A 20,523-nucleotide genomic window follows, 5' to 3' on the forward strand; every position below is an offset into this window, starting at 1 on the left:
AGTGAATAATTGCTGCACTTGGGGCCCTGGAGGAGTTATTGGCTACACATAAGGGACAGGAGGGGTTAATGGCTGCAATACTGTATGCAGTGCAGTCATTAGCCCCTCCTGAGCCCCAAGTGCAGCCATTAGCTTTGCTGGGTAGACTTATACTTGAGTCAATAAAAAATTCCAGCTTAAGAAGGTTGAATATTGGAGTCGACTTATACACGAGGTCGACTTGTATTCGGGTATATACGGGTATGTTAAACAGGAAAAGCGTGTAGAAAGAAAATTCAAAATGCTACTCACAAACGCGGGTTGCAAGGTGGCCACCAACCGCAGGAAGCAGGCGGAGACAATAACCCGACTCCACTTGGGGTGGCCCAACTGGACCTGGATGTGGTCTCAACCCCTACAACAGGGGACATTGGGGGGAAGTTAAGCACAGGTAAGGGGAAAGAGGCGCTCTGGTATGTATAAAATGTATAAAATGGATTAAAACCAGTTTAAAATCGAAAAAGGTGAAGTGGCTTACCTCAATAACGAAATTCTTGTATGAACAAAGAAATTTATTTCGCACAGGCAATGCGTTTCACCGGTCTCAGCCCGCTTCCTCAGGCCAATCACAGTGCCGATTAGAAGAAAAAACAATAGCAAAGGGAGCCTCTCGTTTCGTTGTTGAGGTAGGCCACCTCACCTTTTTCGATTTTAAACTTGTTTTAATCCATTTTATACACACACCACACACCAGGGCGCCTCTTTACCTTTAACCGTACTGTAGGGATTAGGTTCATATGAGGCATAAATATATAGACTTTTTATCATTGATGACAAGGAACAGGAAATTAGTGATATTCTTAACAAAGCTAAGAACTAAACATGAGATCTAACTCCATTCAAACACCAACCCCCCCCCCCCCCCTTCCCAATAAAGTTTTGCAGTTCATTTAGAAGGTCGGGTTTAACCTTTTAAAGGCCGGTCTGTACATTTACTCCTGTGCCCACGTCTTGTCTTGTTACTATTGTCTGAAAACCTTTAACATTCTGAATTAAATCTAGAAAGAACATGACTTAATACATAGACTCTGCTGACAAATTGTTTAATCTAATAACTGCTCAATTCACCCAAATTGCCCAGCAGCTAATGATCCATATTTATTTCCACTCCTGATCAAACATCCGATGAGACGAACGCTGGAGCTGATTAAACGTTATTGAGCGATGTCAGGCTGTTTTGATCAGGACGCTGGTCTCAATAGCCTCTTCACTGTTTTCACTAAGGCATCTGGGTCATAGAGCCCTCAATTTATCATTTCCAGGAACTACCGGAGGACATGACAACTGCACTAAAGATAAATCAATTTCTTGTATAGTTCTTATAGTAGAAAACGTGGAGGGAAATGTGATCAGCTGGTCAGTGTTACCTCTACTTCCTGTGTACACTGAAAACAGGCGACAAACACATGACTGATCACATGATCAAAATCAATGATATGACCAAATCAATCACATGCTTCTTTGAGTAGGCACTGAAAAAACATTTATACAAAATGAATGTGCAGCCTGAGTCATGCATCTAGCTATAGCTGTCATGCTAATACATGGGAGGACTGGCAAGGGGGGAAGGGAGGACTCATTTAATGATTTAGGGCTAGTACTGTGCCTGGTGCTTTCATGTTTTTGTATAAGGCAATGTGAACCACTAGACTGGCTGAGGGAAATAAACGCCCAATGACAAAGCAATTAGAGGCAAGGTGGTAAATATACACAGTATGATGCAGAGCAGAGGATTGCCTGCAGGGTCCATGGGGAAAAAAAATCGGTCTCGTCTCTCACCATTGATAAACTGACTGCATGTGCACAGCTACATAAGGTATTGTCTTGGTTGAAAAGTTTTCCAGTACCTAGACTCCAGAAGAGCTGCTTGCAGACAGTCCCTAGACTCCAGAAGGGCTGCTTGCAGACAGTCCCTAGACTCCAGAAGGGCTGCTTGCAGACAGTCCCTGTACTCCAGGGGGGCTGCTGGCAGACAGTCCTTAGACTCTAGAAGAGCTGCTTGCAGGTGAATTCTGATGATAAATTCTGAACGCGACGGAAACCCCGGCCATTGTAACTCAAAATGTATTATGTGCCCCCCGGTGCCAGTGCATTATACTTTACTTTACACGCTGTCCCTCAAGTGTTCTTACTGTATTTCCCATGTGACTACTGGCATATAGCACGAGGGGCACTGCTTGCCTTGGGCTGCTATGAAAACGGGCCTCTAGTTTGTGTTTTCCCTCCAGGTCAAAAGGTCCCAGTCCTCCCCTGTAACTACTACTAGACAAGGAGAGAGAGAGAGGGAGAGAGGGAGAGAGGGGGAGAGAGAGAGAGGGAGAGAGGGAGAGAGGGGGAGAGAGAGAGAGGGGAGTGATAGAGAGAGAGAGAGAGAGAGAGAGAGAGAGAGAGAGAGAGAGAGAGAGAGAGAGAGAGAGAGAGAGAGAGAGAGAGAGAGAGAGAGAGAGAGAGAGAGAGAGAGAGAAAGAAAGAAAGAAAGAAAAACAATAGAAAGGAAAAAAAGAAAGAAAGAAAGAATAGAAAGGAAAAAAAAAGAAAGAAAGAAAGAGAAAAAAAAGAAAGAAAGAAAAACAATAGAAAGGAAAAAAGAAAGAAGGAATAGAAAGGAAAAAAAAAAAGAAAAAGAAAGAAAGAAAGAGAAAAACAAAGAAAAGAAAAGAAAGATTAGATTTGCAAGGGCCTGCTTCCTGGCCTGCTGATTGGCTATCAGGCTCACACCCCAGTGATGAGGTCATCAATCTGCACCTGTCAGCAAGTTCCCAGATTCAATAAAGCGTTCACCCTTATCTACAACTTTCTGAGAAGGCGTGGAATAATGTAGACAGAAAAGACACGCTTGTTAACTGTAGAATGCCCTATTTTTTCAGCTAACAGGATTTTATTGACACAATGTAATGTAAAGATGTGTGTCATACAAGGTGCAACATGATACGACCGGTCTAGGCACACACAGGCATCCTGCAGAAAATGCAACAGGTAAGCCTAAGTTCTACAATGTAAAAAGAAAAACCTTGAAAAAATATAACTACCGTACGTCAAGAAACGCTTACAGCACAATAAACTGTGTCATGTTGTTTCTCAGTGGAGAGATGACCTCACCTACGTGTACATCATGACTCCAGTAAGGTTTATTCCCTCAGCGTAGGATGGGCCCGGGACTGACTGGTCAGAGGTGACTGGGGCAGACGCTAGCTTGTACATTACAGAACACACCCTTATATAGTATGTTAAACAGTAACTTTACTGAATATAGCTTCATAAATAAAACTGCTTATTTGTAACAACGATAATTCATAAATTATTTGGTCAAGGTACACTCATTGTAAAATCTTTCCTTTCCTGAATTCGTATTCTTACATTTATCACAGATGACGACATATTTACTGCTGGTAGGTGCATCACTGTGCAATGTTTTGTTTACGGTGTGTTCTGAAGTCATTAGAAACAATACCCAATCACCCAGAATGCTCTGGGAGGAGAATGCTACATAACTAAATATCCTAGGCTGTCACTAGGAGATAGATAGATAGATAGATAGATAGATAGATAGATAGATAGATAGATAGAGGAAGTGTTTCTGATGCTGAAACCAGGATAATTAACCACTTTGTCCTCCTTGACGTACAAAAACGTCAAGGAGGACATGCGCGCTCCCGCGGCCGATCGCGCGCGTGCACGCGCACTCCCGGCCACGGATTCGTTAGCCCAGGAATCAATGTATCGGGCTATGGTGCCCGATCACTGATTCCTCTCCCCCGCTGAAAAAGCCACAGCTTCTCTCGGAAGCTACGCCTTTTCTGACGCTATGTCCCTCTAAGTGTACATTGTACGCTTAGAGTGATGTCATGTAAACAAACTCAAGATTGCCATCTTGTGGCCAAAAAGTAAAACTACATCTAAAAGTAAAAAAACATTACAATACACAAATATTTCCCCAAATAAAACACTATTTATATCCCACCCTCCCAAAAATACCCACATAAAATATTTAATAATAAAAAAAAAAAAACATTACTATATATATAAAAAAAAACACAAATATTTACCTAAGGGTCTAAACTTTTTAAATATCTATGTAAAGATGAAATATTTCTATATATTTTTTTTTTTATAAGCATGTAAATAGTGATGGATGCAAAACGGAAAAAATGCTCTTTTATTTCCAAATAAAATATTGTCGCCGTACATTGTGATAGGGACATAATTTAAACGGTGAAATAACCGTGACAAATGGGCAAATACAATACGTGGGTTTTAATTATGGAGGCATGTATTATTTTTCAACTATAATGGCCGAAATCTGAGAAATAATGCATTTTTTCATTTTTTTTCTTATTCTTACTGTTAAAATGCATTTACAGTAAGGTAGCTCTTAGCAAAATGTACCCCCCAAAGAAAGTCTAATTGGTGGCGGAAAAAACAAGATATAGATCAGTTCATTGTGATAAGTAGTGATAAAGTTATAGGCTAATGAATGGGAGGTGAACATTGCTCGGATGCATAAAGTGAAAACGACTGAGGGCATAAGTGGTTAAAGGACACCTAAGGTGAAAATAAACGAATGAAATAAACAATTGTATCGATTCTCCTTCTCCTAAAAATGACTTTTTAAGATATTCCACAATTTTATTTTATATTTAAACTAGCACACCCAAGTCCGGTTAAATATGGGCTCTAGGGTCTGTGTTTGTCGTCGCCGCCGCCGCCCGCCGCATGTACTGCACACGCACCCGGCCACCCGATCACACGCCCGCCCGGCTCCCTGGCCCTGTCCTCCTGTCTCTGTGGGGCTGGGTCCGTGCTGCGCACATGCGCAGTAGCAAAAACCACGGACCCAGCTACACAGAGACAGCACACGCAGGGACACTGATTTTATTATAAAGGATCTACTTTTTAAGTTTTAACAGTTTTATTGTTTTTGTTCAATGACACATTCATTGAAGTATACCAGAGCTAAAATCTATGAACTATTGCACCTCTTTATCTCTTTCCTGCTCTCAGAAGCCATTTTCTGCTAGGAAAGTGTTTTATAGTTGTAGTTTCTTATCAGTGAAGATCACGCTGTAGTCTGACTCAGACAGGAAGTGCCACTTACATACCTGATGTTTAACTCTTTCAGGCAGAGAAAAAAAAAAGGAACACAGCCTAGTTATTTGTGTGCTAGGCACTGTACATACACATGTCTATCTCATTATGTCACATGTCAGTTGTGGTATCCTTTAATATGAAAGTGTGTATCCTGAACAATGTACTACATTTTACTATAGGTCACTACAGTGCCTCTTTAAAGTGAAACTGAAGTGAAATTAAACTTAAGAGCTATTGAATTCCAAGTGTAGTACGGATGATAAATAGAACATTAGTAACATGGAAAGGAGTGCCATATTTTTACTTTCAGTTTAAGGGCTTAATTTGTAAGATTGCATCAGACTGTCACAGTAGCTGTTTACAATCCACACTCTGCCTTGTTAAGATAAAGGTCACAAGAAGCTGGAATCTGAGGATTTGCAATATTCACGTTAGATCGATGAACGATCTGATGAAGATGGTATGACCGGATCAGCTGATGACTGTGAGTGAATTCTTCTCCTGACTGATCAGTAGTAATACACCAGCTGTTTCCCTGCATGTGTTTGTGCAGGACTGATTATCGATACAGTGCTGGCGTGGGTGAGATGTTAGACGCAGTTCATATACAGTCCAAGCTCTGGAATACTGGAAATAAGTTGGCCACACACGACAGCAATTCCATAAAAACGATGAGTTGTACAGAAAAATTGTTTTTTTTTCTTTCATTCGAGTGAGGAATCTGATCACATTTCCCGCTTTTATTGGTATAAGCTGACCGGGAGTGGCCGATTTTTGTGATCAATATCAATGAAAATGGAATGCTGTAGGATAGATTGCCTGTTCCCAATCTTTTTTTTTTTCACAATTGGAGAAAAATTGAGCACACGTTACATTGGTTATATTTTTGAAATGTTACAACCAATCAAAAAATTGATTGCAATTCTGAAAGTGAAAAGAAATAAGAATACTGTATTGCGTGTGGCCAGGCTGGAGCTGATTTTGAGGAGGCTGCAGAGGAGATGAAGATCTGTGAACAGAAGCAGGCAATGTGGACGCTGCTGTAAGCACCTTTTGAAAGATCAGCATAGAGGGGTAATATGGGCGGCTGAAAGGGAACCAGAGAGGAAGCACACTTGTGTATTTTACCATATATATCAGTAAGAACATTAGAGAAAACACTTACCCTGCTCTCTGTTTCATCCTCACTGCTAAAAGTGTCTGTTAGCAGCTGTGATAAGAATCCCGGACTGAGCATTCAGTCTGGCTTTGCAGGGAATAAATATAGCTGAGTCATTATAGCAGAGCCACAAGGGGGCAGGCTTGGGCTTGAAAAGACACCAGAGAAGACAGACTCAGCTATAATCATTCCGTAGCAAAGCCAGACTGAGTGCTCAGTCGGGGATTCTTATCAGAGGTGATAACAGTCAGATTAAACAGAGAACAATGAAACAAAGAGCAGATTAGGTGTTTACTGTCATGTTCCCACTGATTTATAAGGTAAAATACAAGAGGGTGCTTCGTCTCTGGTTCTCTTGAAGCTCCTGATAAATAGGGGGAGTTGGCACAGCGCCCGCTATTTATTGGGCGCTATGGGCGACCAAATAATGCCTCAGTGCCGATATTTGCACCTGCAAAATCACGTTTATTTTCTTTCTTGCCGGGGTGGGGGGTAAGGGCTAGGTGTCAGGTAGGTAGTCTATGCAAGGGGGGGGGGGGGGGGTATTAGGGTCTGGTAGGTCGTTTGGCCGGGGGGTAGACGAGAAGTAGGTATTTTGTGCGGAGGAGGGGGGTGTTAGGCGTAAGGTAGGTAGTTTGTGCGCCTTTTCTTTTCAATATACGCTGGTGAACCGGCTCAGCAGGTATTTTTTATTTTGCAAAAGGCAATATTTTTACCGAAAATAATTTTTTTGCAAATAAAAGTTCTGATACATGCATTTTAAACATCTCCCCCAAAACAAAAACCCCATAGGCTAGACAACCGCCTTACTATATAGTGTCAGCTTTAATAGTTGGCTGCCAGCCTTCTGTTGGCCTTTTCACAACCAACCAGCGTAAACAGGACATTCAAGGCCGTTTGTATCCCTTTAAAGGCCTTTAACACCTCATTGCCTGGTCTGGACAAGGAAGTCATACAGTTCCAGGAACATAACAGACAGGGCTGTGAATGGCTGTGTCCATTGATGGGCCTCTGAAGACAGATGGCTGCCATGACAGCAGGTGCTTACAGTGGTAGCAATAAAGCACACACTGGCTCATAAACACATCTACAGTCTGCTGGAAGCTGCTGTATACAGGCTGAGCCGGACACTGTGTATGTTCTGCGATCCGTGGCAATAATGTCAGTGAACTGCAGAGATTTCCACGCGGCACCGGAGAATGGGCATACAGTACACGTAGGAGCGGATGTCTGAGTACCCAGCGCACCTTCTGCATCACAGATTCCCAGAGAGGGATTCAGATGTAGGCCTGAAGCAAGGGAATAGATGTGGGGGCCCTTGTCAAAAGATCCCCTGGGGGGTACTCACCTCGGGTGGGGGAAGCCTCCGGATCCTAATGAGGCTTCCCACGCCGTCCTGCGTCCCTCAGTGGTCTCGCTGCAGCCCTCCGAGAAAGATGACGTCAATATTTACCTTCCCGGCTGCTGCGCAGGCGCTCTGACGGCTGTCGGCTCCGAACTACACGGAAATACCCGATCGCCGTCGGGTCTGCTCTACTGCGCAGGCGCAAGTTTCCGGCGCCTGCGCAGTAGAGCGGACCCGACGGAGATCGGGTATTTCCGTGTAGTTCGGAGCCAAGAGCAGCCACAGCGCCCCCGCTGGAGCCTGCAAAGGTAAGTATTGAAATTACAGTCGGGTCTGTCGCCGGCTGTTCGGAGGGCTGCAGCGAGACCCCCGTGGGACAGAGGACGGCGTGGGAAGCCTCATTAGGATCCGGAGGCTTCCCCCACCCGAGGTGAGTACCCCCCAGGGGATCTTTTTGATGTTACGGAGTCTCTTTAAAGTCTAAACTTAAAGTTTGAACTTGAACTCTGTAACAAAAAAAAAGTTCCCCTGGGGGTACTCACCTCGGTAGGGGGAAGCCTCAGGGTCCCAAAGAGGCTTCCTCCTCCCCTGTCCACACGCAGTAGATGCCTGGAGAACACGTGTAGCAGGTCAACCAAACCTGTAACTTTAGCCGATGCCTTGTCTCAGCCAGACTGCTCCTACGGCTTTAGGCGATACCCAAAAAGACGCAAGAGACGGCACACCACTGGCTGCAAACAATTTTGCTGTATTAGGAACAAGTGCACACTACATGTTACGGATATTACATCCTTCTTCAGGTGTTAAAAACGATTTTTTAACACCTGAAGAAGAATGTAATATCCGTAACATGTAGTGTGCACTTGTTCCTAATACAGCAAAATTGTTTGCAGCCAGTGGTGTGCCGTCTCTTGTGTGTTTTTGGGTATCGCCTCCCCTGTAGCTGCAGGCAATCCAGCGCTGGCTCCCTCGAAGCGTCCCGCAATCCTGGCTCGACAAGGCTTGCTATATTTACCTTCCCTGGCTCCAGCGGGGGCGCTGTTGCGGCTCTCAGCACGGAAATAGATGGAAATAGCCGATCTCTGTCAGGTCCGCTCTACTATGCAGGCACAGGAGACTTGCGCCTGCGCAGTAGAGCGGACCGCCAGTGATCGGCTATTTACGCCTATCTCCGAGCCGATACTGCGCCTGCGCTGGAGCCGAATAAGGTAAATATTTACATCCCTGCTGTTCGGAGGGGCACAGCGAGACCGCCGTGGGACACAGGAGGACGGGAGAAGCCTCAATAGGATCTGGAGGCTTCCCCCACCCGAGGTGAGTACCCCCCAGGGCAGTGATCTGCAAACTTGGCTCTCCAGCTGTTAAAGAACTACAAGTCCCACAATGCATTTGCCTTTATGAATAATGACTGTGGCTGTCAGTACCCCACAATGCATTGTGGGACTTGTAGTTCTTTAATGGCCCATACTCACGGGCTACAATTGTCGCCGCAACACGCGGCGCGCGCGTGTTGCGGCGACAGGTCGCCCGTGAGTATGAAGCGCAACACGGGTGCGCACCCCGAACCGTCGCTCGTCGCTGCTGTCACCAGGCGATTGACGCGGTCACTTCGCCGCAACTGTCGCTAGTCCGCGTGAGTATGCGGACTAGCGACAGCAACCTCTGTCTAGAACATGGCACCTCCAGCAGCGGGGGAAGAACGTCGGCGACAGCTTCCGTCGCACAGCTCATCCCTCTTCCGCGTGTGTACGCGGAGGGACCTGGCGACGAGCTGTCACCCGGCCTGTCGCGCACACGCTCACGTGTGCTGGCGACAGGCCACAAATGTTGCCCGTGAGTATGGGCCATTACAGTTGGAGAGCCAGGTTTGCAGATCACTGCCCCAGGGGAACTTTTTTTAGTTACAGGTTTTCTTTAAGGACACCACACAATTTTCCCGATGACCAGCAATTTTTTGAGCGACTAGCAGTCATTTCTGTGGTCTTGCGACACGGGTACAAACGTGTGATTAAGCAAACCCCGTTTAGCGACATGCAGCGATAATGACCGTCATGGCAGATCTTTCATTCCTTCCCGACTGCCTAACACCGATAGGCTTCGGGAAGGTGGCTCCCCCAGGACCGCCTAACACTGATCGGCGTCAAGTCCTGGGGGTGGAGATTAGCACCGCACATCCTCCGTAAACAATCACGATCGCGGCTGGCAGGCTGTAAAAGAAAGAAAAACGTCTGAAAGTGCTTGTACAGTGCTAGGATCCAGTACAACGCTGACAGGGGACAACTCTGTTACTAAGCTGTCCCCAGGAGATGCCTATGAAAGGCGATCTTGCTGATTGGGTCTTTTCTTGCCACCAACAGAAAGCTCTATTGGTGGCAAGAAAAGGATGGCAGCTTCATTTGTGTGCTAAGTTGTATGGCTGTGCAACAAACTGTTAAAGCTGCAGTGTGCTGAATTGTAAAAAATAGCCTGGTCACTGGGGGGTGTAAGCCTGTGGTCCTCAAGAGGTTAAAGGACTTCAAAGCTGAGGGGGGTAAAACAGATTTTACTCACCTGGGGCTTTTTCCAGCCCATAGGAGTCGTCCGAGTCCCTCGTCCTCCGTGTTGTCCCGATGGCCACCCATGATGATCTTGCCCCTGCTGGCGGGTCGGGTCTTCTGCACATGCCCCCACATCCAAGTTATCTGATCCGCACTGCGCCTGCACCCAACTAATGCGCAGGCGCAGTGTGCAACAATTGACGAGAACACGCAAGCTCGAATGCCCACGCAGACGACCTGACCAGCCAGCAGGGTCGCGATCATCACGGGTGGCCAGCAGGACCAGGGCTGCAGCGAGGGACTCAGGTGGCTGCTATGGGCTAGAAGAAGCTCCAAGTGAGTAAAATCTGTTTTAAAAACTACCCCCTCCCCCCGCAAGACCTTTAAGATCTCCGACAACTCCGTGCAAAGTACCAGGGTTGCTTGACTTTCCATTTGCGGCCGTCATGTAACGCCGCGAGCAGGAAGAGGAATCGCCGAATGCTCGCGAAGGAGATGTAGTTGGACTCATCCGGTGGTAAGTACTCAGCTTTAAATGCTTCTAGGGATGGGGATGTCTCGATTGGGTGTGGCAGGGAGTTCCAGAGTGTAGGGGCAGCATGACAGAAGGCTCTGGCTCCAATGGTTTTGAGGTGGTCTCTGGGGGGGTACCAAGTTATTAGATCCTTCTTGAACTAAGAGTTTTGGGGTGTGCTGCAGTTGCAACAAGTCCTTCAGGTGTCCAGTTGACAGCCCCTTTATGGCTCATACACACGGGGTACGGCAGTCGCCGCAACCACGGGGTACGGCAGTCGCCGCAACCACATGGCACGCGCGTATTGCGGCAACAGGTCGCCCGTGTGTATGACGCGCGCGCCCCGAACCGTCGCCCGTCGGAGCTGTCGCCAGGCGATTGACATGTTCAATCGCCGGCTACAGCTGTTGCCGCAACTTCGCCGGAACTGTCGCTAGTCCCGCGTGAGTATGCGGGCTAGCGTCAGGAGACCTACGCGAGTGAATGGAGCATCCGGCCGGGGGATGCTCCATTCACAAACAGCTTCTGCCGCGTCTCTGCCTTTCTGGCGAGACGTGTGGACAGCTGTCGCTCCCTGTTCGCGTGCGCGCATGCAACGGGGGACAATTGTCCCCCGTGTGTGTAGCTTTATAAATCGGTAGATCCCTTACTGGGATAAAACTTTTTAATAGGATTTCCTAATAAAAGCCCAGCCCAGTGAGGATTTGTCAGATTGACAGTTGATTCTCGGATGATGCTGGTCTCCAGTATAGTTCCCTTTTTATTACACAGAAGGCTGCTAGCCGGATGATGCTGCATGCCGGGCCTGGAAGCTGAGCTCTTCTTTCAAAGGCAATTATCCTTTTTAATCACAGCAGCAGCAAAGCTGAAAGGCACTAAAGTCTGCCAAGGGAGCATTTACAGCCGGGCTGCCCTGTCTGGTGTTTCTCCACATCCACCAGGGTTGTCTAATAAATTGAATTGTCGGAAGATAAGAGACGGTTTATTTATTTTCCAATAGGCTTTAGTGGCCTGAATGAAAATGTAAAGAGAGCGTCTGATTGCCAGAGCCTCACCGCTGCTGCCTGTGTCCTGTCAGATCTACAGAGTGCTCTGAAAAGGGAGGAGATTGAAGGGTCCGTCCAGATCCAACCCAATGCCCAAGAGGACCTCCGGCCACTGGACTGATGGAGAGCTGCAGAAAGAGGGCTGGATGAAAGGAAACTCGGAAAGTCTGTAAACAAAACTCTGATTGACATGCCAATTCCAGCATTTTATTTAAAGAGGGATTGTTAGCAATTCCATTTACCCATCGCTCTGCATTTATTATGCAGTCTACAACCTGACCCTGCATCGCAAGCATTCCAATATAATCATAAATGTTTCTGCTGTAATGAATCTTATCTCAGTCAGCCTGGCTCTATTTAGTACGTTGCCGATGAGAAGGAAGCGTGTTATCTCCCCCCCCCCTCCCCCCCATACACACACATACACGGGATCCTTAGCGGGAAAAAAAAACTTTCCACAATTCCACTGGCACTGCACAGTTCCTTCAGTTAGGCACAGACACCCAGACCAGGTAAAAAGAGCAAACCCAAAAAAATGGGCCACATATAAGGTTAAATATTTTTGGGAGGCAATTTTTTGGTAATTTTCATTTTTGGATGTTACAACCCCCTCTAAAAAGGCCGCTCTCACGTTTTCCAATTAACTGTCCTGTATCACATGTAGGCAAGACACAAAACATTTACCATATTTTTCAATTTTTCAGACTATAAGACACTCCTGACCATAAGACGCACCTAGGTTTAGAGGACAATATATATATATATACAGTGGTGTGAAAAACTATTTGCCCCCTTCCTGATTTCTTATTCTTTTGCATGTTTGTCACACTTAAATGTTTCTGCTCATCAAATACCGTTAACTATTAGTCAAAGATAACATAATTGAACACAAAATGCAGTTTTAAATGATGGTTTTTATTATTTAGTGAGGAAAAAAACTCAAAATCTACATGGCCCTGTGTGAAAAAGTGATTGCCCCCCTTGTTAAAAAATAACGTAACTGTGGTTTATCACACCTGAGTTCAATTTCTGTAGTCACCCCCAGGCCTGATTACTGCCACACCTGTTTCAATCAAGAAATCACTTAAATAGGAGCTATCTGACACAGAGAAGTAGACCAAAAGCACCTCAAAAGCTATACATCATGCCAAGATCCAAAGAAATTCAGGAACAAATGAGAACAAAAGTACTGTAATTGAGATCTATCAGTCTGGTAAAGGTTATAAAGCCATTTCTAAAGCGTTGGGACTCCAGCGAACCACAGCGAGAGCCATTATCCACAAATGGCAAAAACATGGAACAGTGATGAACCTTCCCAGGAGTGGCCGGCCGACCAAAATTACCCCAAGAGCGCAGAGAAAACTCATCCGAGAGGCCACAAAAGGCCCCAGGACAACATCTAAAGAACTGCAGGCCTCACTTGCCTCAATTAAGGTCAGTGTTCACGACTCCACCATAAGAAAGAGACTGGGCAAAAACCGCCTGCATGGCAGATATCCAAGGCGCAAACCACTTTTAAGCAAAAAGAACATTGAGGCTCGTCTCAATTTTGCTAAAAAAACATCTCAATGGTTGCCAAGACTTGTGGGAAAATACCTTGTGGACCGCCGAGACAAAAGTTGAACTTTTTGGAAGGTGCGTGTCCTGTTAAATCTGTCGTAGAAGTAACACAGCATTTCAGCAAAAGAACATCATACCAACAGTAAAATATGGTGGTGGTAGTGTGATGGTCTGGGGTTGTTTTGCTGCTTCAGGACCTGGAAGGCTTGCTGTGATAGATGGAACCATGAATTCTACTGTCTACCAAAAAATACTAAAGGAGAATGTCCGGCCATCTGTTCGTCAACTCAAGCTGAAGTGATCTTGGGTGCTGCAGCAGGACAATGACCCAAAACACACCAGCAAATCCACCTCTGAATGGCTGAAGAAAAACAAAATGAAGACTTTGGAGTGGCCTAGTCAAAGTCCTGACCTGAATCCTATTGAGATGTTGTGGCATGACCTTAAAAAGGCGGTTCATGCTAGAAAACCCTCAAATAAAGCTGAATTACAACAATTCTGCAAAGATGAGTGGGCCAAAATTCCTCCAGAGCGCTGTAAAAGACTCGTTGCAAGTTATCGCAAGCACTTGATTGCAGTTATTGCTGCTAAGGGTGGCCCAACCAGTTATTAGGTTCAGGGGGCAATCACTTTTTCACACAGGGCCATGTAGGTTTTGAGGTTTTTTTCTCACTAAATAATAAAAACCATCATTTAAAACTGCATTTTGTGTTCAATTATGTTATCTTTGACTAATAGTTATTGGTTTTTGATGAGCAGAAACATTTAAGTTTGACAAACATGCAAAAGAATAAGAAATCAGGAAGGGGGCAAATAGTTTTTCACACCACTGTATATATAATCTTGTGGATTATGCCCCCTCGTACCTCTGGCGTCTCTCTGTATCCCCCTGTCTCCACCTCTGTCCCCCTTGTGTCCTCCTCTATGCCACTTTGTGTCCCCCTTATGTCCTCCTCTATGTCCCTTTGTGTGCCCCTGTGTCCTCCGTTTGTCCCCCTTGTGCCCTCCTGTGTCTGCCCCTGTCCTCCGTTTGTCCCCCTGTGTCCTCCGTTTGTCCTCCTGTGTCCTCCAGTACATGGGCACAGTACAGGGAGTCCCTGACATTGCGGCGGGTTGGAGGTTCTTATTGGCAGGTGTTCACAAGTCAGGAACTCCCTGCAGTTGGACTATAAAGCACAGTGACTTTTTTCCCCCACTTTTGGGGGAGAAACAGTGAGTCTTATAGTCCCAAAAATACAGTATATCTAATTTTTCTCCTGGCAGACTCAAAGCGCCAGAGCTGTAGCCACTAGGGCGCGCTCTATAACATAGCAGTGAGTCTTGCCCAAGAACTCTTCACTAAATAGGAGCAGCTTACAGGAACAGCCGAGATTCGAACCCATTCTCCTGTGTCAGAGGCAGAGCCCTTAAAGAGAACCAGAGACGAAGCACCTTCATGTATTTTACCATATATATTAGTGGGGACATGACAGTAAACACCTACTCTGCTCTTTGTTTCATTCTTCTCTGCTAAATCTGCCTGTTATCAGCCCTGATAAGAATCCCCGACTGAGCATTTAGTCTAGCTTTCACCAGAATGATTATAGCTGAGTCAGTCTCCTGTGATGTCTTTTCAAGCTCAAACCTGCCCCCTTGTGGCTCTGCTTTGCTGCTTCAAGGATAAATAGCAGGAAAGTAAAGCCACAAGGGGGCAGACTTGGGCTTGAAAAGACATCACAGAAGATTGACTCAGCTATAATCATTCTGGTGAAAGCCAGACTGAATGCTCAGTGGGGGATTCTTATCAGGGCTGATAACAGGCAGATTTAGCAGAGAAGAATGAAACCAAGAGTAGGGTAGGTGTTTACTGTCATGTTCCCACTGATTTATATGGTAAAATACATGAGGGTGCTTCCTCTCTGGTTCTCTTTAAAGAGAACCAGAGATGATGCACTCTCTTGTATTTTACCTTATAAATCAGTGGGAACATGTCAGTAAACTTCTAATCTGCTCTTTGTTTCATTGTTCTCTGTTTAACCTGACTGTTATCACCTCTGATAAGAATCCCCGACTGAGCACTCAGTCTAGCTTTGCTACGGAAAGATTATAGCTGAGTCTTCTCTGGTATCTTTTCAAGCCCAAGCCTGCCCCCTTGTGGCTCTGCTATAATGACTCAGCTATAATTATTCCCTGCAAAGCCAGACTGAATGCTCAGTCCGGGATTCTTATCACAGTTGATAACAGAGACTTTTAGCAGTGAGGATGAAACAGAGAGCATGGTAAGTGTTTTCTCTAATGTACTTACTGATATATATGGTAAAATACACAAGGGTGCTTCGTCTCTGGCTCCCTTTAACCAGCACAAAATTAAGCAGTACTACAGTTCTGACATAGAGTGGACACCTCTTGAGTCTGGAGGTGATGATACAGAATGAGGACATTGGCCATGTCAGTACACACCTGTGGCCGACGCCAGCAACGAGATCTATCAATCTTCTTAGGAAATCTCTGGGCTCTACTTGGAACTCCTGTTTTGCCGTCAGTAACAGCTCTTCAATATTCATTTCATAGAGGATTTTCATCACCTGCCAAGAAATTGGGAGAAATTTCACATGAATGGGAAGAAAAATGAGCACAGACCCTTATCGCTGTAAAGGGATTATAGTGTCATAATGGAGATATATGTAGTCTCGTACAACGCAGGAACTCTGTACTTTTCTATTTATCAGAGGGACTGGCCAGAAGCTGTCCTGCTTTTTGCACTGAACTGCGGCCCGATATCCCAATCCGATCACCCCCCCCCCCCCCCCACCAACTAATAATCGATTGGTAAGTGATTGAGTTGATGGATTCCTCTATTGGTTTTAGCAGAAAGTTATGAAGGATCCTTCAAACTGCAAACATTGTGCTGCTTGACTCTCTGCAGTCCTGGCAGGGGCGTAGCAAGCAACTATGAGGCCCCATAGCAAAGTTTTGGTTGGGCCCTCTCCACAATAATTATTAGGTAGGCCCCATTATGGGTAGTCAGAGGGGTCTCCAGTAATAGCCCCCCACCATAACTAGCCAGAAGGGCGCCCAGTATAAGGTAGTCCTCCTGTATGGGTAGTCCAGGAAGCTTCCTGTAATAGATAGCCCCTAGTATAGATAGCCAGAACGGCCTGCAGTAATAGGTAGCTCCCAATATAGATAACTTCTCTCCTATGCTCACATTACTTTGCACCTAAGGGTGCCCACTGTGGACCCTATTATCACTGCTGGCCATTGCCACTGGGTTACCATGGCTACAGGCCCCATAGCAGCAACTAAGGCAGCTATAGTGATCCCTACACCACTGAGTGCTGGCGGTCATTGATTCCCTACCGATCCTCCCCCACCCACTCATTCAGAGATTTTCCAACATGTTCAATCACACTTTTTATTGATTAACAGCCTGATATCAGGTGAATGTGAAAGATTCCAATATGCTGGGGTCAATGTATTTCAGGCAGATTCAATCACTCTAAAATGAACTAGTCTAGCATGACCGGGGAAGGAATTTGAGGGCAGAATGAGAATGTGACAGCAGAGAGCTCTTTGGTGCTTATTCTGTAGTGGTAAAAGGAAGCTGCTCATCTGACTCTACTGTTATCTTACCTGAACTTCAGATGGCTAACCTCAACATTTTTCAGGTGCTTCTACAAGCACTCATTCAAATATACGCATTGAGGGAAAATTTTGAACCGGGGGTGATGATCAGAGCCAGGACAAGGGCCTCCAGCACCCAAGGCTGAGACACCAAAGTGCGCCCCTCCATCCCTCCCACCCCAGCCTTCACACACTGATTGCTATTAGACTAAGAGGCCCCTCCATCCCTCCCACCCCAGCCTTCACACACTGATTGCTATTAGACAGGGCCCCAAACACCTTAATCTCTAGTTATCTGGCTTGCAGTCACTGCCATGTATCCCCTTTTCTTATTTCTCTCTGTATCAAACACAATAGGGGAATGATAGCTGAGTGAGTTGTGTGCCCTGTCCTACACTGCGCCCTGAGGCTGGAGCCTCTCTTGCCTCTGCCTCGGCCCTGCGCCCCCTCCTACACTGCGCCCTGAGGCTGGAGCCTCTCTCGCCTCTGCCTCAGCCCGGGCCTGGTGACAATATTGGAATGGGAGGCTGGACATGTTTCATTATGATTAGGGTTGGTTAATGAGATGCTAATAATTCTAAGTTAAATGCGGATTTTCTGGACATTTATGCAGATTTGAACAGACCAATCAGATGAGGCACCCCATTTGGGGGTGGACCTAGAGTGATTGGCTCAATAATCTCTGGAAAGCCCTATAGAATAAGCTGGCATTGAATGAATGGCATGGAATGACTGGATAACATACAATAACATTGATGGAAACACTACCTGACACAGGCACTCCACATTTCTTTCCTTCATCATCATTTCACACAAGGTCCTGTCCAGTCCAGGAGATGGCGGTGCACCTCCGATCTCTCCTCCGCCATGCTTCATACAGCGCAGTACAGACTCCAGCGTCAGCAGTCGCACCTCATAGAACTCTGATCCCAGCATCCTCTGCAGGACGGAGGAGGGGCTCCTGGCTCCGCCCCTCCAGGGAAGATGTCTGCCCTGTCCCTGGTTCAGCACTGATAATATGAGATGTGCAGAGCTCTGCATGTACAGCACAAGTCCAGGAGCGGAGGCTGTGTGCTTAGTGCCCTCCAACAACTCACAATCTTCAACAACACTGCACACATCTTCCCAGAAACCAGACCCTACACAGAGAGAGGGGAGACATTCAATGTTAGTTCTTCTCTATTAGAAAAAAACCCTGAAAAAAATGTCATAATTCAACCACTTCACCACTAAGGGATTTTTCCCCTTATGGACCAGAGCAATTTCCACCTTACAGCATTCCTCCCATTCATTCGGCAATAACTTTATCACTACATATTGCACCTAAATGGTCTATAGATTTTTGCCACCAAATCAGCTTTCTTTGCGTGGCACATTTGGCTATCAATTATTTTATATCCATTTTAACGGGAATAAGAAGAAATAAATTAAAAACAATATTATTTCTCAGTTTTCAGCCAATTTCAAAATAAACTGTGTGGCTGTAGATAAAACCCACACATTTTATTTTCCCATTTCTCCTGGTTATTACAACATTTAAATGATGTCCCTAGTACAATGTATGGCGACAATATTTAACTTTGAAATAAGGTGTATAATAATTACAATCCCTTATTTGGAAAAGTAGGGTTATGTACCATGCTAGCCATCAGGAAAAGCAAGACATTTTGAATCAGGATGATACCATTTTTTGGCTAATAAGAAGTGGCCCTACATGTGCATCTAGAAAAACTTTATTGGTACAAAAATTACAGTGGGAAAGCAGCCTGGTGACCTTATTAAAACACTAAAAACAACAAGAAACAGGAGGGAGCGCTCCTTCACACCATATTCCACCAGCCACCATTGGGTTAATGCATACCACGATCGCCCAGCAAAAGCCTATGCCAATCGTGTCTGCCGCACATATGGCCTGGCTGTGTGTGGACCCACCACCGTCGCACACCTATGTGAGAAAAGCGTGATATAAATGTTATGTGTCTTGTCTTCAGCAGTGCTCAAGCTTACTTTTCCTGCCGACCGGCGTCTTGAATTGCTGCGTCCCGCCACCATACTTGCGTTGCTGTGCGGGTCTACATGGTCACCTGAGCGCTCACTCCTGTTCCTCCCCTCCTGCTGACGCGTTTCGCCCCTCCCACTGGGGCTTTCTCAAAGCAACAGAGCAATAGAGGGCCCTCTATTGCTTTGAGAAAGGCTGATAATGACTGCTTCTTCAGAGGCAGAAAATTGCAGGAGAACGCCCATGACAATACAGATTAATAACAGTATCACATTTATACCACATGCTTGCACCCAAAAAAAGATATGTACAGGAGCAGCCATTCTAGGCTGTGAAAAATGCATAAGGCCAGGGGCGTAAGTGGAGGGGAGCAGCATCAGCTATCACAGGGGGGCCCAGAGCTGTAAGGGGGCCCCAACTACTAACCTTCACTTCCTCTGATAAAGGGGTCCATCCTTCAGATCAGGGGTTTTGTGGCCACACTTGTTATGGGTGTGAAGATGGCCACACTTGTGTTATGGCCCTTGTGAGATGGGCCCCCAGGCTGTGAGGGTCACCAGGGGGAGGCAAGGGAATCGGGTGTCACCATTGGGGGCCCCATAAAACCTTCGCTGGGGGACCCCATGAATTGTAATTACATCAATGCGGTAAGGCTGCTTATTGTATGATGTGTAGGACTCGTGATGTTTTTGTGATTTTTTTTACTGTAACTGCCCACTTTCCTGTGTACCATATTGTAATAAAAGCGATGTTTTATACTGTAGAAACGCTTTACAGGCCAATAAACCCAAACGTTTTCTTTTCGGTTGCTATATTTATTGTCAGGAGTGGCCATTATCTACTTTTATATATGATCTGATACAAATACTGGTGATGCATAAATATCCTTAAAGGACCTCTGTCGTGAAAATCTTAAAATGTTAAATACATATAAACATATACAAATAAGAAGTACGTTTCTTCCAGAGTAAAATGAGTCATAAATTAGTTTTCTCCTATGTTGCTGTCACTTACAGTAGGTTTTAAAAATCTGATATTACCGACAGGTTTTGGACTAGCCCATCTTCTCATGAAGGGTTCTCAGGGTTTTCTTTAGTTTTAAAAAGGACTTCGTGAATGGCAGTTGCTCCGTTCAACTGCCTAAAAAGTGTAGGCAAGCAGGGAGGCTGGCCAGCATCACTGTATAAATCTTTTTCAGGGAATGTCTTTATAAAGAATAAAGGCCATGCTGAGAACCCAGCCCAAAATCTGTTGGTGACAGCAACATAGGAGAGAAGTAATTCTGGAAGATTTTGAAAGATTCTTTCTGAAAGATTTTCGCGACAGTTCCTCTTTAACAGGGCGCTCATAGTCCTATTTGCCTAAACAGCAGGTACAGTATTTGGCCTGAAGAAATGGGGTGTCACCAGTGTTGTGTGTCTGTGTGTGTAAAATAAACTTTATTGTCACATCATTCAGTGCCTTTTTAAGGCTCATGCACACGTGCAACTTTTCTGTATGAGCATGGGACAGACAACTAAACGAGTAACCGATAACAGGATTTCTTAAAGGGGTGCTTAAGATAAAATCAGACACTTACCTGGGGCTTCTATCAGCCCCTGTAGCAGTAATGTCCCACACCGTCCTCCACCGC

General features: G+C 45.6%; 1 protein-coding gene across 2 annotated transcripts in view; it reads right to left on the bottom strand.

The window, feature by feature from the left end:
- THADA (THADA armadillo repeat containing) overlaps nt 1-20,523 on the bottom strand; it is a 782,712-nt gene that overhangs the window by 153,473 nt on the left and 608,716 nt on the right. For both annotated transcript variants that reach the window (XM_068233009.1, XM_068233008.1), the window contains 2 exons: nt 17,660-18,030; nt 15,728-15,852 (listed from right to left, as the gene is read on the bottom strand). In XM_068233009.1, the coding sequence (XP_068089110.1) occupies nt 15,728-15,852; nt 17,660-18,030 (496 nt within the window). The remainder of the gene's footprint in view (nt 1-15,727; nt 15,853-17,659; nt 18,031-20,523) is intronic.

The sequence above is a fragment of the Hyperolius riggenbachi genome, chromosome 4, assembly GCF_040937935.1.
Source record: "Hyperolius riggenbachi isolate aHypRig1 chromosome 4, aHypRig1.pri, whole genome shotgun sequence".
Classification (NCBI taxonomy): domain Eukaryota; kingdom Metazoa; phylum Chordata; class Amphibia; order Anura; family Hyperoliidae; genus Hyperolius; species Hyperolius riggenbachi.